Source organism: Venturia canescens, chromosome 10 (genome assembly GCF_019457755.1).
Source record: "Venturia canescens isolate UGA chromosome 10, ASM1945775v1, whole genome shotgun sequence".
Taxonomy (NCBI): domain Eukaryota; kingdom Metazoa; phylum Arthropoda; class Insecta; order Hymenoptera; family Ichneumonidae; genus Venturia; species Venturia canescens.
In genome coordinates, this window is record NC_057430.1 from 8,566,793 (window position 1) to 8,581,926 (window position 15,134).

The 15,134-nt window shown below is 38.8% G+C and overlaps 1 protein-coding gene across 4 annotated transcripts in view; it reads left to right on the forward strand.

Moving 5' to 3' along the window:
• Window positions 1-15,134, forward strand: part of Trpgamma (Transient receptor potential cation channel gamma) — an 85,886-nt gene that overhangs the window by 58,660 nt on the left and 12,092 nt on the right. For all 4 annotated transcript variants that reach the window (XM_043430242.1, XM_043430243.1, XM_043430244.1 and 1 more), the window contains exons 4-8: window positions 10,313-10,443; window positions 10,664-10,901; window positions 12,322-12,470; window positions 13,231-13,426; window positions 14,381-14,551. In XM_043430242.1, the coding sequence (XP_043286177.1) occupies window positions 10,313-10,443; window positions 10,664-10,901; window positions 12,322-12,470; window positions 13,231-13,426; window positions 14,381-14,551 (885 nt within the window). The remainder of the gene's footprint in view (window positions 1-10,312; window positions 10,444-10,663; window positions 10,902-12,321; window positions 12,471-13,230; window positions 13,427-14,380; window positions 14,552-15,134) is intronic.

Sequence of the window (15,134 nt, forward strand, 5' to 3'; positions counted from 1 at the left end):
GATATGTTTCACGTGATATTTCGTAATGCCGAATCTTTGTTACAAATTATGGTGTCACGCTTTCAAAGTCTGTTAGTGGAGACTAGTACAAAACGGGGTACGGAATTATTGTACTTTTCAGAATTTTGAGAAGGTTTGTCTACCTCGAAACCGAGAATTAAACGGTGATTTTCGAAAATTAAAAAAAAAAAAAAAATTTGTGAAGTTTTTTCCATTCACTACAATTTTAGTCCAATGCACTCTGCTGACTGCTTCATTAGTATTGGAGGTGCATTGAAAAAAATTCAAAATTCGTAGAAGTTTTCAGAGTTCCATTTTTTTTTATTTTTCAAATAATATAAAAAATCCGAAAGTGCAATAAATAAAAAATTTTCTCCTACAAGTTGAAAAAAATTAATCTTCATTTCGCTACCGGTGATGCGATATAACTGGGACCGCCGTTTGAGGTCAAATCAATCAGGTCAAAAACCTGAATATCTGATACAGAATTGGCCGAATTTTCATTTATTTTGTGTAAGTAAGAGTGTTAGTTGGGCTATCAGAAAGTTAATCATTTATACTTTATTAATATTAGAACATTGGAAATCAATAAAGTAGAGCCAAAGTCTTTCGATTAATGTTTACTTACACGATTTTCTCCGCACTCGGTCCCAACGGGAGCTGGCCCAACTAGCACGTAGTCATACACGTTACCTTTGACGCTAGTCGCACATTTCAAGAATTCACACATGTCCGTATGGTGCTCGCGGATCTAAGATTTAAATGAAAGGAATTATTTTTTCAAACCGAGAATGCAGGATCCTTTGAACGCATTGACGGTGAAGAATCATTCCATTTATTCTTAATACTCACGTTACAAGCTCCGGCATAACCATGCATTCGACAAGCCTTATGAGCGCTCGTCTGTGAACAGCGAGAAAAACACACTTGAATATTCATCGTTTCTGTAATAAGTTCTGAGTGTTACTTTTGTACGGGGAAAAACTATTGTCGATCAAAACGAGTTTCGCTTCTCCCGAGCAAAGCGCTCAGATCAATCCGGAATTCAATCTCGGAATATTTTGGCGAAATAAAAAAAAAATATTTTTCTAATGAAATTTCTATGTGTTTTAAAAATATTGATAATAATCATTGGAGAATATAGTTTTTTCAGTGCTTTCGGAGCAAAAAGGATAGCTAACGAAACATTGCGTTGTGTTCTTCCTCGATTTTGAAAAGTTAATAAGAAAATTTAAAAAAAGAAGAAGAAAAAAGATGATTTTTTTGTTTTTTGTTTTCTTGTTTTCTTGTTTTCTTCATTCAGAAGTTTGGGGCTTTCGAATGGATACTTCACGGAGTCCATCCGGGAGCTTGCAACTTGCAACACCAATGACCGTGGAAGGCTCAGAGTGATTTTATGATTTGGTCGAGAAAACTCAACCATTTGTCGTTCAACAAGAAAAACGATGGTTTCTACGAAATGTTCGTCAAATTCGAAATTACGAAAAATTCAAAAAATAAAGTAAAATAAAGTTTATGATGGATCCAATTCAATGAACTATTTTTTCCACAGTGGTCAACATCAATTTGACTTACCATGTTAATGTATGCAGATACAGTCACTGCACTTCCAACCAGGATCGCGAGGAAAATTAGTGATAACCGCATGGTAGAGGAGTTGAAGAAACTAACAAAGCGTGATTTACTTTCGATTACGACTTTCAAACTAATATTATTTTTCAAGTAAATTTTATGATTTTCAGACTGACAAATGTGAGGCTATTTCAAAATCGTATAATTATACTTTTCATGCTCAAAAATCAAGATAAATAGAACTTACGTCAGAGATGTATTCAGCTGCTGCAAAGTTTGTGGACGACAGAGGCAATTCCCAACTATCAGACCCGGTTTATATAGGGGAAAATGATGTAACCTTTCCAGCTTACATATATGTAGATCACCATATGTTATTCTCTGATAAAGAATTAATCGATAAGCCACACAATTGAGGTAACTTTTATAAATGATATTATGTATTTTGCACTTGCTCGTTCAAAGATATGCTAATATTAAGATTAAAAGTAGTTTCATAGCCTTTAATTTGTCGGCTATTAGACTACGAGGTTGTTTTTATATTTTCGCAAGGTGGACGCTTTCGAAGCGTACATATTCGTCAAAAATATCATAATTTTTTAATTTCTCTGTTGAATTTCCTACTCAAAAAGAACGAAGAATATGATTTTATCCAGGTTATTTCGAATTGCACAGAAACACGCTTGTCATCAAAATGACTTTGATAAACATGAAATTAGGGGTTGAACGATCATTGCATCCCCAAATCCCACCACTTTTATTTCCTTCAAATCGGAGTAAGTGTTTCAGGCAAAGCAAGGTCAAAGAATTGAAAAAAAAAACGCATAATCCTGCCTTACGAACTCTCACCGATCAAATAATAATTCGACGAAAGGCGCTATTTTCAAGCCTCATCAAAAGTCTAGTTTGAACTCATAAAAAAATTATTAAATCTGTAAGCTAGGAAAGCATGAATTGCGAGCATCATAAACGATGAATCTTTCACTGGAACGCAAACGTTCTATGCAACGAGAACGAGGATCGAAAATCAGGAAATCAAAACTGAAACATCTTGATTGAATTGCGTGAAAAAATATTGCCGAATACCTGGCACAGTGTTTTTTACAAACTTATCTTTTCCTTCTCGCATTTGATTTTTTTAGCACTTGAAAAGTTTGTACAGGTGTTTCGTCCTAGTGGGGGCACCATACCACAAACTGCCTGGATTTTTTTATCTATAAATATGTCAGATTTTGAAATTCAATTAAGGTCGATCCCCTACGACAACCCCAACCAAAAGTTATGTACCGTCTGCATATTAAAAGGGTTCATAATTCGTTAGGATCGTAATTAATAACTTTGTAAAGAGCCTATATACGTACTCGGTGCCAGCAGATATAGTACACAAATATCATTTGCTTTCGTAAAATTTATTCTAAAAGTATTTTTGATCTGACATCGCGAGTAAATTTTTTGACGGAACTATCCGGGCTACGCTTCAACACACAGAAAAGGTTGCCTATACAGACGACATTCGCTTGTTCGCTTGCAAAATATATCGTATGCAGCCTAAACCTTCGTACTTCTCGTGACTATATCTGTCAAACTAGATGGTCAATCACCTTGATTTTTTTTCACAATATCTATGATATCCTGCTCTAGCTCCTCCTCGTTTTTTATAAACTTCCTAATTTTAGTACTAGCGGTAGAATTAATAATGTACTGTTTGCCTATGCATGGTCCATATATTACGTGTTAATTGAGTCAATTTCAATTACATATATCTCGGGTTCGAGATGGTGAAACTTGTTAAAATTTTATATAGGTGTTGTTCATATATTAAACAATACGTATGCCAAATTTAAATAATTTCCTAATTTAACTGTCTCGTGGAGGAACCACCTTAAATATAGTGAATATAAAATTTTGCGTAGCTATCATGTAATAAATGAGTCACAGACTTCTCAAATGTTCATATAATCATCTACTGTCACGAGTTCGTACGATTTGAACAATCCGAAAACGGCCTCGTCGAGGCAACTTTTCAAGGTTATTACTTTTGTTACATGTAACAACAGATCACATATTTTTTTTTTCAAATTTGTTTGTTTTTCTGACATTAGATTCATCATCAGCGACCCCGAAACCCGCTGAGTAACAAGTTTTATGCTTAATGCATCGATTTTTGAAAAAGTCATTCGCTATATCGAATCCGTCATTTTGAATTTTAAAAATTTTGAAAATTTGTAATCGGATTCGTAACCAGTGACCCCAAAAACTTGAAAATATGAATTTTCATCAAAATCAGTAGAGATTAAACATTCATCACTATAGAGAGTCAGGTCACAATTTATATTATACGTTTTTAGATTCATTTGCAGCAATGTTTTTTTTAAAAAGATAGTTTATTGCTCCGCTTAACATTAATACATTTATAAGTATAAACTTTCTTGAAAAACTTAATAATTAATAGCTTTAAATCGACTAGGTGACAAATTCAAGGTCATTACTTTTGTTACATGTAACAAAAGTAATAACCTTGAAAAGTTGCCTCGACGAGGCAGTTTTCGGATTGTTCAAATCGTACGAACTCGTGACAGTAGATGATTACATGAACATTCGAGAAGTCTGTGACTTCTCGAATTACATGATAGCTACGCAAAATTTTATATTCATTATATCTAATTGGATTTCAAAACTTCCATCAGCTATGCTAACATATTTAAAGATAAAAAAAATCAGGCAGTTTGTGGTATGGTGAAACACCTGTACAAACTTTTCAAGTACTAAAAAAATCAAATGCGAGAAGGAAAAGATAAGTTTGTGAAAAGCACTGTGCCAGGTATTCGGCAATATTTTTTCACGCAATTCAATCAAGATGTTTCATTTTTGATTTTCTGATTTTCGATCCTCGTTCTCGTTGCATATAACGTTTGCGTTCCAGTAAAAGATTCATCGTTTATGATGCTCGCAATTCATGCTTTCCTAGTTTACAGATTTAATGATTTTTTTATGAGTTCAAACTAGACTTTTGATGAGGCTTGAAAATAGCGCTTTTCGTCGAATTATTATTTGATCGACGAGACTTTGCAAGGGAGTTTCTCATAATTTTTCTCGAGATTTGACGCGAATAGACGCTTCAGTTCCGATCAATCCCTATGAAAAGAAATTCCTTTTCCATAATCGCGCTCTCGCAGGAGCGTCTTTCCTCCTCCGCTCCTCTTCGACCCTGCCAGACCAGTTTTAGGGAAGAGTAAATTTAATTGTCTCAACCTTCAGCGATGATCGAATCAGAAGAAGCAAGATCCGAGGTCGGAGAAACGACCCCGGAAACGCCACGAGCCACAATAAGTTCTTCTGCCTTATCACTTTCTTATATGCGCTTGACAGCGCTAATATTCTCCAGGAGGCATTGTACGTCGTCTAATTAGTGGGAAACACGTGCAGGATTGTTTTCCAAGAGTCGTGCTCGGAGTGTGTTGGTGCGTGGCAAAGTGCCAGTATCATGCGCACGTGATGGAATTCCCAGGTTGCTAAGTACGCAGCACACTAGTACGCGTACGTGGGTACGGAGAGTGCGTTCGGAAAGACAAGAGGCGTGGCAGCTGGAGGTGAAAACGAGAAGCCACTATATCCAGACAAATAGACGTGGAAAACCTCGAGACTAATAACACACGAACTTGCCTATACACACGCGCGTTATACATCGACGAAATGCTCGTATGAGCCGAGCATCCCCTGCGTGTAATTTGTCGTCTCCACGTGTCTACATATACTTGCGCATTCATATACGAGCTCACTGCACGAGCCGCGTACGCACGATTAAATTCCTCCCTTGTTGTGGATGAGATTCCCTCAGGATCCAACCTCGAAATGAACTAGACCAACGACTCAGGCAAATACGGCATAAATAAATAGTTCAGTTACGTATATGACTGGGACATGAGAGGAACATTCGTAGGGACGCACGAGTCCTCGTGTACCTTTCAAGTAGTAAATATATATGAGCCCGACTTCCCCTTGCCACACGCAACTGATAAATGAAATTACATTTGACATTCAGTGCTGGACATCGAAGATGGGTGCGGGGAAGGGGTTCGATTTGTTTCGTTTTTCCGTGCATGAAGACCAGAGTGGTTTGGAAAAAAATGTTCCTATTTCCGCCGACTCTTTGGGGGTTCGGCAGTTCTTTTCTATCGTCCTCTAACGACCCTTCGATCTTTATTTTATTCATTCTCGCCCTTGTCGGAAACTATGGGATGAAAGTTCTGGTTATCGGCAACAGAAAATGCTGGGCCTCGACGAGAGCGTGACTCCTTTACAGTTTGGAAGTCCTGAAGGCATCGAAGCCACTGATTCAAGTAGTTTATCTCATAATTGTTCTCACTTACGGCCAAAAATCATGAGGCGATCGAAATTTATTGTATACGGAAAGAAAAAAATAGTAAGAATTACTACTTTTGGAGGTTTTTACCAAAAATTTAGACATTTTTGTGCCTCTTCCATGTTCAAATTTCTCAATTGCTTATTTTACAGTTGAGTACAGTTAAATTCCGAGAGCTCGATCACAGGGATCGCCTATCTAAAATGTTTGAAAATTTACTATGGTATAGAGCAGAATTTTTTTCGCACTTGAATATTTACATGGAGGAAAAAAAATGGTTTAAGTTACTATGAAACCATAATGTTAGGGTTCTAGTCACCCATTTTGGAGGTTTTCACCAAAAACATTGTAATTTCCAAGTCAATTCCAAAAACTATTAAAATTGCGTATTTTGCTCTGACAAGGATTTAAACTGTGCCATTTTTTCTACGTAATTCACCGAGGAAACATTGTAAAATTTATGTTGACTCGATGATGAACCGTAAAGTAGAATTATTAATGTCGTTTTGCTACGGCTGGTGCTGTTTTCACAATCGAAATTCACAGTTGAACGTAGTCAAATTTGAGGAGCTCGAACACAAGCACCGATGATCCGCCAAAGTGTTTAGAAATTTACTACAGCACATAGCAGAATTTCATTCGTGCTTATTGCGCTTATTTTGGCATCACAGATCAATTTTCATCGAATTCTCGCTTCACAAAAAATGATTACGTATGTTCGTAAGAATTAATAAATATTACGATGTAGAAGCCTACTCCCAAATCGCTCGCTCGTTGAAAGCATAATTGTCTGTGAAAATTGTGCTTCAAAAATTTTAACGATTAACTGAGGCAATTGCTCATCGTATTCTCGTTTATTCCGCTGCAAATCATCTTACAAATAATGATGAAATAATTCCAATATACGATTCGAAAGTTATTCTGGGATACGAGGCAACGGAATATGGCACTCGATGCGATGGATTTCACCCAATAGCATTAAGGTTGATCCTCTGCGACAGTCCCAACCAAAAGTTATGTACCGTCTGCATATTAAAAGGCTTGATAATTCGTTCGGATCGTAATCAATAACTTTGTAAAGAGCCTATATACGTACTCGGTGCCAGCAGATATAGTACAAATATCATTTGCTTTCGTAAAATTTATTCTAAAAGTATTTTTGATCTGACATCGCGAGTAAATTTTTTGACGGAACTATCCGGGTTACGCTTCAACACACAGAAAAGGTTGTCTATACAGACGACATTCGCTTGTTCGCTTGCAAAATATATCGTATGCAGCCTAAACCTTCGTACTTCTCGAGGCTATATCTGTCAAACTAGATGGTCAATCACCTTGATTTTTTTTCACAATATCTGTGATATCCTGTTCTAGCTCCTCCTCGTTTTTTATAAACTTCCTAATTTTAGTACTAGCGGTAGAATTAATAATGTGCCGTTTGCCTATGCATGGTCCATATGTTACGTGTTAATTGAGTCAACTTCAATTACATATATTTCGGAATCGGAATGGTGAAACTTGTTAAAATTTTATAGAGGTGTTGTTCATATGTTGAACAATACGTATGCCAAATTTAAATAATTTCCTAATTTAACTGTCTCGTGGAGGAACCACCTTAAATTTAATCGACATTTGGTTGACAGCTATCACAAAAAAAATGTTTCAGAATTCAAGAATCGCTTTAGAATGCTTATTTGGATGAAGTTTTCGGTGAAACTGAGACAAAAACTGTTGAATTTTATTAGTGAAAAATGACGAATAAACTCTGTGATATTTCGATGCGAAGCACACATCGAAGTTCGCTGATGAATATAATCGAGTAAGCCATAAGATGGAACTTGAAAATTTCACCTGGCATTGTGCACTCGGCGTTGAGAACAGCAACTTAATTCATTCAGAATAACCGATAATTATTTGGGAATGGAATTACGTGGTGAAACATTGGAGAGCAATGTATAAAACTTAAATGAGAAATGACCAGTATTCGTGGTTAAATTCCGTTCGCAGAGCTGCTGCTTCGATCGTGTTAATCGAGCATGCACGAAACTGGTGCAGTTGAATATTCAATAAAAATGGGCTGCCAGTAACGAGCAATGAAAAAAAATAGTTCGATGAGAAAAAATCGTTTTCCAAGCGGTTGCGAGCAGCAGGAAAATTCTTCGTCGTTCTTTTTTTTCCGAGCTTGCGTGCACAACGAATTATCTTATAATCGTTAACCGTTGTAAAAGCCACTTGATCGAAAGAGCTAAAGAGTCGGAAGAAACGGGGAGAAGAAGCAGAGAAAAATGAGAGTATGAGCTGGCAGAAGATGGGAGATGTGACAAGGACAACAGACAGGATATCGTCGATGAGGACGAGTGTTTGTCCTGGCGCTCCCTTTCACAATTGTCGAGCGACCACACCCTCGAATCTATTGCACGCGCCCGCGCTCTCACACTCGCTCCCTCCATCCTCCTGCTCTTAAACCTTTCTCTGCTTTATAGTTTCTATCTTTTTTCTCCCCTTTTCGTCCTCCTGCCTTCTTGCTCTTTGCCTTCTCTTTGCTTTCTCTTTGCTCCCTTTGTCTATCGCCGTTTCTTCAGCTCTGTTCATCCTCTCTTTCCACAAGCGTGTGCACACAAGGGCCTCGAGCGGACTACGCACGTGCTTTTGAAATCCTATACACTCCAGAATCTTTGTATACGCGCGCTTACAGGCCTGCGTACCGAGATAAACGCACACGTAGGAAAATGTACGCGCGACGAGAGAGGAGACCGGCCACCTCTTTTGCCCAATGTGCAGCTCATACTTTTGAGTTTTTCCTTACGAAGACATTCGCGTGGCGTGGGCTTTTCCTCGTTTTCTTTGCTCAATCCTCGAAATGGAGGGCTCGATAAAATCACGTGTTTTTCGTGTACTTAGAAAATAAACTGACTCAGATGGGGCAAAATGGACACTTAAGGATTTAAGCAAGTTTCATCGATGAGAATATGGTCTTTCAACTATTTTTGACTCCCAAAATTGATGCCCAGTCCTTGTTTCCCGAATTTCGTAAAAAAAACAAAAATTTCGGGGCAAAACGGACACAGCTCCTCAGAGGCATGAAAATCGAAAAACCGACATTTTTCGAAATACAGCCGTTCCAAGTGACCGTTCCCGAATAGAATGCCAACTCTCGGTAATATGGGAAAAGAAATGGGACCACTCAGGCTCCATTCCTTGGACGTAAATGAAAAAAAAATTTCGAAATGTAGCAGTTTAGTAGACAGGAAAAAAAGCTCACCAAGACAGTCAAATCCTCGTCTTCTGAAGACGTTTCTTGCATTTTTTGCGAAGGGTTATATTCGTCGTCCTCCGAAGATTGGATTTACTGTGTAACATACAAAAAATGGACACACACCTTGTGTACAGGTGTTGAAGACGAAGATGTCAGCTACGAGTGCGATTTTTGTAAAAAATGAATAAAAAACCTTTTTTCCTTATTCGTACTTTGATTACTATCGTGGTTTTTAAAAATAAGTCAAAAAAGCGAATGGATAATGAGAAAGTAGTTTGGGATCTATTTTGCTCTGAAACTTGAATTTTTTGGGGATGTCACCGTGGAATTCAACAATTTACCATGATTTATGGTCAGGACATGATTTGGAACCGAAAAAAAAATTTTACGCATTTTATGAAATTTCAGCTTCGGGAAAATTCATTTTGCCCCGGAATTCAACTTTATGGGGAAAAACGGACGCTGTGTCCATTTTGCCCCATATTACCCTACGTTTTTTTTAATGGTGGCAAACCATTTGAATTTCTCGGTTCGCACGTACTTTTAGTGATTGTCGTGTAGTGGAAAATACTCATTGGAACTGGCACATATATCGAGGGTCTGAGCAGACAACCGAATTTTTTATTGAGCCATAAAGTTTCAATTCGTTCGCCACCATTCGTTGGCCTAACAGAAATTTTGTTAGATAGATGAAATATGTCATCTAGAGATAAAATGATTGTGATCGAACGAAGAAGGCGAATTATTAATTCGTACCTGGAGTCTTTGTGGTTCATTAAAACTTTTTCTTTCCCTTTCTCCCTCTATGACGCGAAGAGAGCCACTGAAAATCCTTATTTCATTATACTTTTTTCGTTGTTCACGAGGGTTTTCGGAATGCTCATTGCAGAGAAACCGTTCTTAGGTCCGCGTCCGTGCGGTGGCCCAACCGAGTAAAACACCCACTTTATTAATGGAGGATGACGTGCTGAAGAAAATTGTAACGAAATTGAAAATAAGGAGACTCCGGACCAACAGGTGCGAAGAAGGAGGATCATTTTCAATTTCGCGACAATGCAGCGCCCACGTTTGGCTCAAGCTCTTACACTCTTCTTTTTCTTGTTCCGGTAAATCTATAACAGAGACACAGTATTCACGGTATGATGGAGGAAGAGAACGTGGTGAGGCCACACCAGGAGATGGCGAGTCTTACGTTCGAAGAAAAGAAATATCTCATCTCGGTGGAGCGCGGTGACGTGGCTTCGGTGAGGAGGCAAGTTAAACCGACAAAATAAACTTCCGACCTTTTCCCTCCTCCGTCGTCGGACCTCGCCCGTGTTCTCGTTTGCGTAATTTAATGCCAGGCATAAAAATTCACTGGAACTTTTCCATCAGCCACAAAAGCCTACGCTGGATTACCGCCGAGTTTTCCCGCTTCTTGCTCGCTTCAATTTCCCTTCTTTTTTTGATCCCATTGTCTTGACGAACTTCAGGATGCTCCAGCGTGCCCAGGAAACGGACTGGATCAACATGAACTGCGTCGATCCCCTCGGAAGATCGGCTCTTCTCATGGCCATCGACAACGAGAATCTCGAAATGGTTGAACTTTTGATAGCGTTTAAGGTCGAAACAAAGGACGCTCTTTTACACGCAATATCCGAAGAATTCGTCGAGGCTGTCGAGGTCCTCCTCGAACACGAGGAAACCCTGCACAGGAATGGCGAACCTCATGTAAGTTCGTGTCGTCGAACAAGCTTTTTCATTCGCCAATCTGAACACTCCGCTTCTCCATTTGCATGCGCTGCTTTTCAATCATTTTTTTTTTTTTTTTTTTTTTTATCATTCATCCTCTAAATAATGTTACCGTTCAATGAGATTCGCTAGAACAGCCCATATGTCAGTTGCAGAGCGTTTATTTACACAGCTATACGAGTAGGAACGTTATGTGTGCATTCTCCAAGTTGATAGCTCCACACATACACGTGTGTATACGTCGAAAGTTATGCTCATCCCCTCACTATCAACACTCCCGTATGTATGCTTCAATCGAGTCTCCCTCGATGAGCTTCGATGAGAATCGAAGCCCTCTCCCTCGTTCCCTTCCTCTCCGTCTCCCTTTTGTATTTTTCCTTGCCCCTTCTACGTCATGCGTCTCCGAGGATGAATTATCCCGATTGAGCTCTCTCTCTCTCTTACCTCTCGAGTTTCCTCAGTGCTCTTGCTTTCTCTCAACGTATTTCAATGCTCGGAGAATCCCCGGGAGCAATGAAAAGTTTGATGGATCCATGCACGGGCAGTAGATCGAAAAGCAGCTCATACCTGATTTCGTAATCCCGTACGACGAGTTGCCTCGCCCCCTCGAAATTTCCGATTGCACAACGCTTCGTCATAACTCACTCCTTCCGATGCCTTTATCCATTAATTTATTTATTCAATAAATTCAGCCTCGACCTCTGCCAGAAGGAAATATAAACGTTTCGTACGAGTCTGTGGAACGTCCTGCGTACGGGTCAATCCGTTCCGAGCGAACTTATCGACCGCCCGGTTCAGATGAGCCGCGAATTAACGGCGGGAATAACGCGAAGAAGAAAACCCTCTCGCTTCTCCCACCTCAAAAAACATTCAGACTGTGTTATCCGCAATCCAATTAATTAGCCTCCTCGCTAATCGGACGAAAAAAATGTCAAACGAACCGCTACTTTTGTGGCACGATTACGCCCCACTATCTTCCTTGTTGAATCTACAGGGGGATGCGAATTGGAATGTATACACACCGCCCATAATTAAGGCCGATAATTACTTTTGCGGTGCATTGTTCGCTTCGCTCGAGTTACGAATTCATTTTGTTTATCGAATGAGTGAAAACACAAACCGAACCGTTGATTCCAATAGGAATTAATTCTTCTGCAATCTTTATTCGCCTCTCAATTATTCAGAATTTTATTCATCCATTTTCTTCGATTGAACAAAAAAAAAGCTTCTGGCACTCGGAACATCCGATAGATGCTGCTGTCATGTACCGTTAATCGTTGTGTGTTTACTGTGTATTATGCGATCACCCTGTGGCTGACCTCTGTATATAATGTCTCTATACATATATTCGTGTACATGTATATATACGCACTACGTAAATTACATATCGATCCCACAGAGTTGGGAAGCTCTGCCTCCGGACACGGCGACATTCACCCCAGACATCACACCCCTCATACTCGCTGCTCATCGGGACAATTACGAGATCATCAAGATCCTGCTGGATCGCGGTTCCGTTCTACCAATGCCCCATGACGTTCGCTGTGGGTCAGTAACCCTTTCAATGCCACACGTGCTATCGCTTTCCTCCGATTATTATGTCTTTTTGTCATTTTTTTTGTTTCTTTTTTTTTTTCTTGAAAATTCTGTTTCCGGAGTTTTTTTTACGAACTCGGGATCGATTCGTTCGTTTATAAACTGAGTAAATTCGAATGCATGAGAAACGCTTTCAGGAACTCTATTTCTATCCACAGTGCTTCTTGTAGTTTGTTGATTTGACGGAATCAATTTTTTCACGATCATTGAACTAGATGATTGTGAAGTGACTCTCGATCAACGTTCGGAAACTCTGTGTTCGTAATGATTGAGAGTCGAAAGTATTGGATTCTCTGTACAATTTGAGATTTGGAAAAAATTGACGAATCGTCACGAATAATCGCACTGTTCGATTTGGAAAATGAAATTTGAGCGGGTTTTCTCGGTCTGGACCGAAAATACAGTTTTGCTCTTGCAGTGATTTGCCAGTTTTTAGATGATAAACACTTACCCGAAGTGTTACGAATATTACTATTGGAAAGAGCTGACCCCCTTTAATTAAACTCCACGCAAAAATAACTGTTTGTGTTTGGACTTCGATCGAAGGGGGTCACGTAGATTTTTGGTCAATTAATTACTGTATGCAAATTTATAGCTGTGAATTTGGTCGCATTGAAATTCGGTATGACTGCAGCATGAAAAAAAGTAGCGATAAATTATTCAAGAATTGGAATGTGGGAAGTCCTTAAATTTACGAATATTCGAACAACAGTTGTGACGAATGTGTCACGTCACGGATGGAGGATTCTTTGAGACACTCGAGAAGTCGTATAAACGCTTACAGAGCGCTCGCCTCCCCGTCTCTCATAGCGCTGTCCTCCAAGGATCCGATACTCACCGCATTCGAACTATCGTGGGAATTGCGAAGACTGTCGTTCCTCGAGCACGAATTCAAGTGCGAGTATCAGGTGAAACTTACAAAAGCCACCAACGAAATTCCATTAAGATATCACCACTTCCTTTGAGATTCTCACTCTACTATCGCACCACGTCCAAGACCATTCTGTACAGAATCCTTCAAAAATCATTTGCAACCTTCAAAATATTGTAGTTCATGAAATTCTAAAGAGAAAAGTCCCGTAGTATTTTTCTCTCCGATGCACCGTTGTCGAAATATCCGCCGATAAGTACGGCGGCCAATCCAGCGCGCCGATAAGAAATGGGAGTGGTCAGCGATAACGCTCCGACCAACCCGCTGCGTCATTACTCAGCATTCGACATCTCATGAACGGTTGATCGGAGAGAAAAATGACTGAAGACTTTTCATTCCGAAATTTTGTCACCTGCTCGAAACTTTAATTGAAAAAAAAAAAATAATACTAAAACTGTATGAAAAGCTTCACAATGACGTTGAATCGGTATGCTTTGTTGTTCGTCGCGGTTTAATTCACGTGTACAGTAGGGTAATGCAAAAAAACGATATTTTTTTTCTTGGACAACGGAAATCGTTAGTACATAAAAAAAAATTTTAGGTAGTGCTCAAGCCACTTTTCCATATTTTACTGTTTTTTCTGAAAAATCGCGAAGCAAAACTTTTGTTTCGTTCTCATAGGAATAAACAGGAAAATATTGAAAAGTGGCTTGCGAGTACTATCTAAAAAATTGTTTAAAAATCCGAAATTTTGAGAAAATCGCTTTTTTTATGTACTAACGATTTTCGTTGGAGCTCCAAGACAAAAATATCGACTTTTTTGCATCTAGTGTACAGACATAAATCTAATACGACATTCACCATACCCTCGTTGCAATTTCTCGAATCGAACACATTCAAGAGAGATAAAACTTCATGCAAGAGCCTCCAATTCGTTAATGCATGTATATGTGTACACATAAAACATCTACGTATGTATATGCGAATGCAGGAATTGAGGAGACAGTGTCAAGACTTTGCAACGGCGCTTCTCGACCACACTAGAAGTTCGTACGAACTCGAGGTGTTACTGAATCACGATCCTACGGGACCGGCATTCGAGCATGGTGAGAGAATGCATCTGAATCGTCTCAAGTTGGCTATTAAATTACGCCAGAAGAAGGTGAGTCTCGTAGCGTACATGCCCCCATTGAAATTTCCTACAATCAGACTCCTATGCTGTATGTAAATTTATTTGCACATGGACTCATTCCCTCGAGGGAAAACTATTTACGAGATCCAGATTATTTCGGATTACGAATAAGTCGATTAAAATTTTTTTACTGTCAGTCCAGAAACTTGAAAATGGCATCGAAAAAAGCGAAAATATTGACGCGAATGAATAAATTCTAAAACAAAAGACAGGGGTTCGTACCTACACTTTTGCTTCTTGGATATTCGCCAAAAATACTGAAAATTTTCGGCAATTTTTCATATTTTTAAACCTGTTATATGAAATTATTTAATAAGGAATCATCGTCGACGAAAATTCCACGGGAATGAAGTTTTCCAAGTATTAAACGGACTAATGAGAATACTCAAAACTCATTGAAGCTATTCTAATGAAAAATTATTGATAATAGTAAAAACTGAGGAATGGCTAAGATTCTTTTCGCCTCTTAGCCCACACCTGCGATAAGATCGAATTCTATTTTTAGTACAATATAAAGAAGCGATGAATCTTGTCATAATTTAATGAGTTCCTC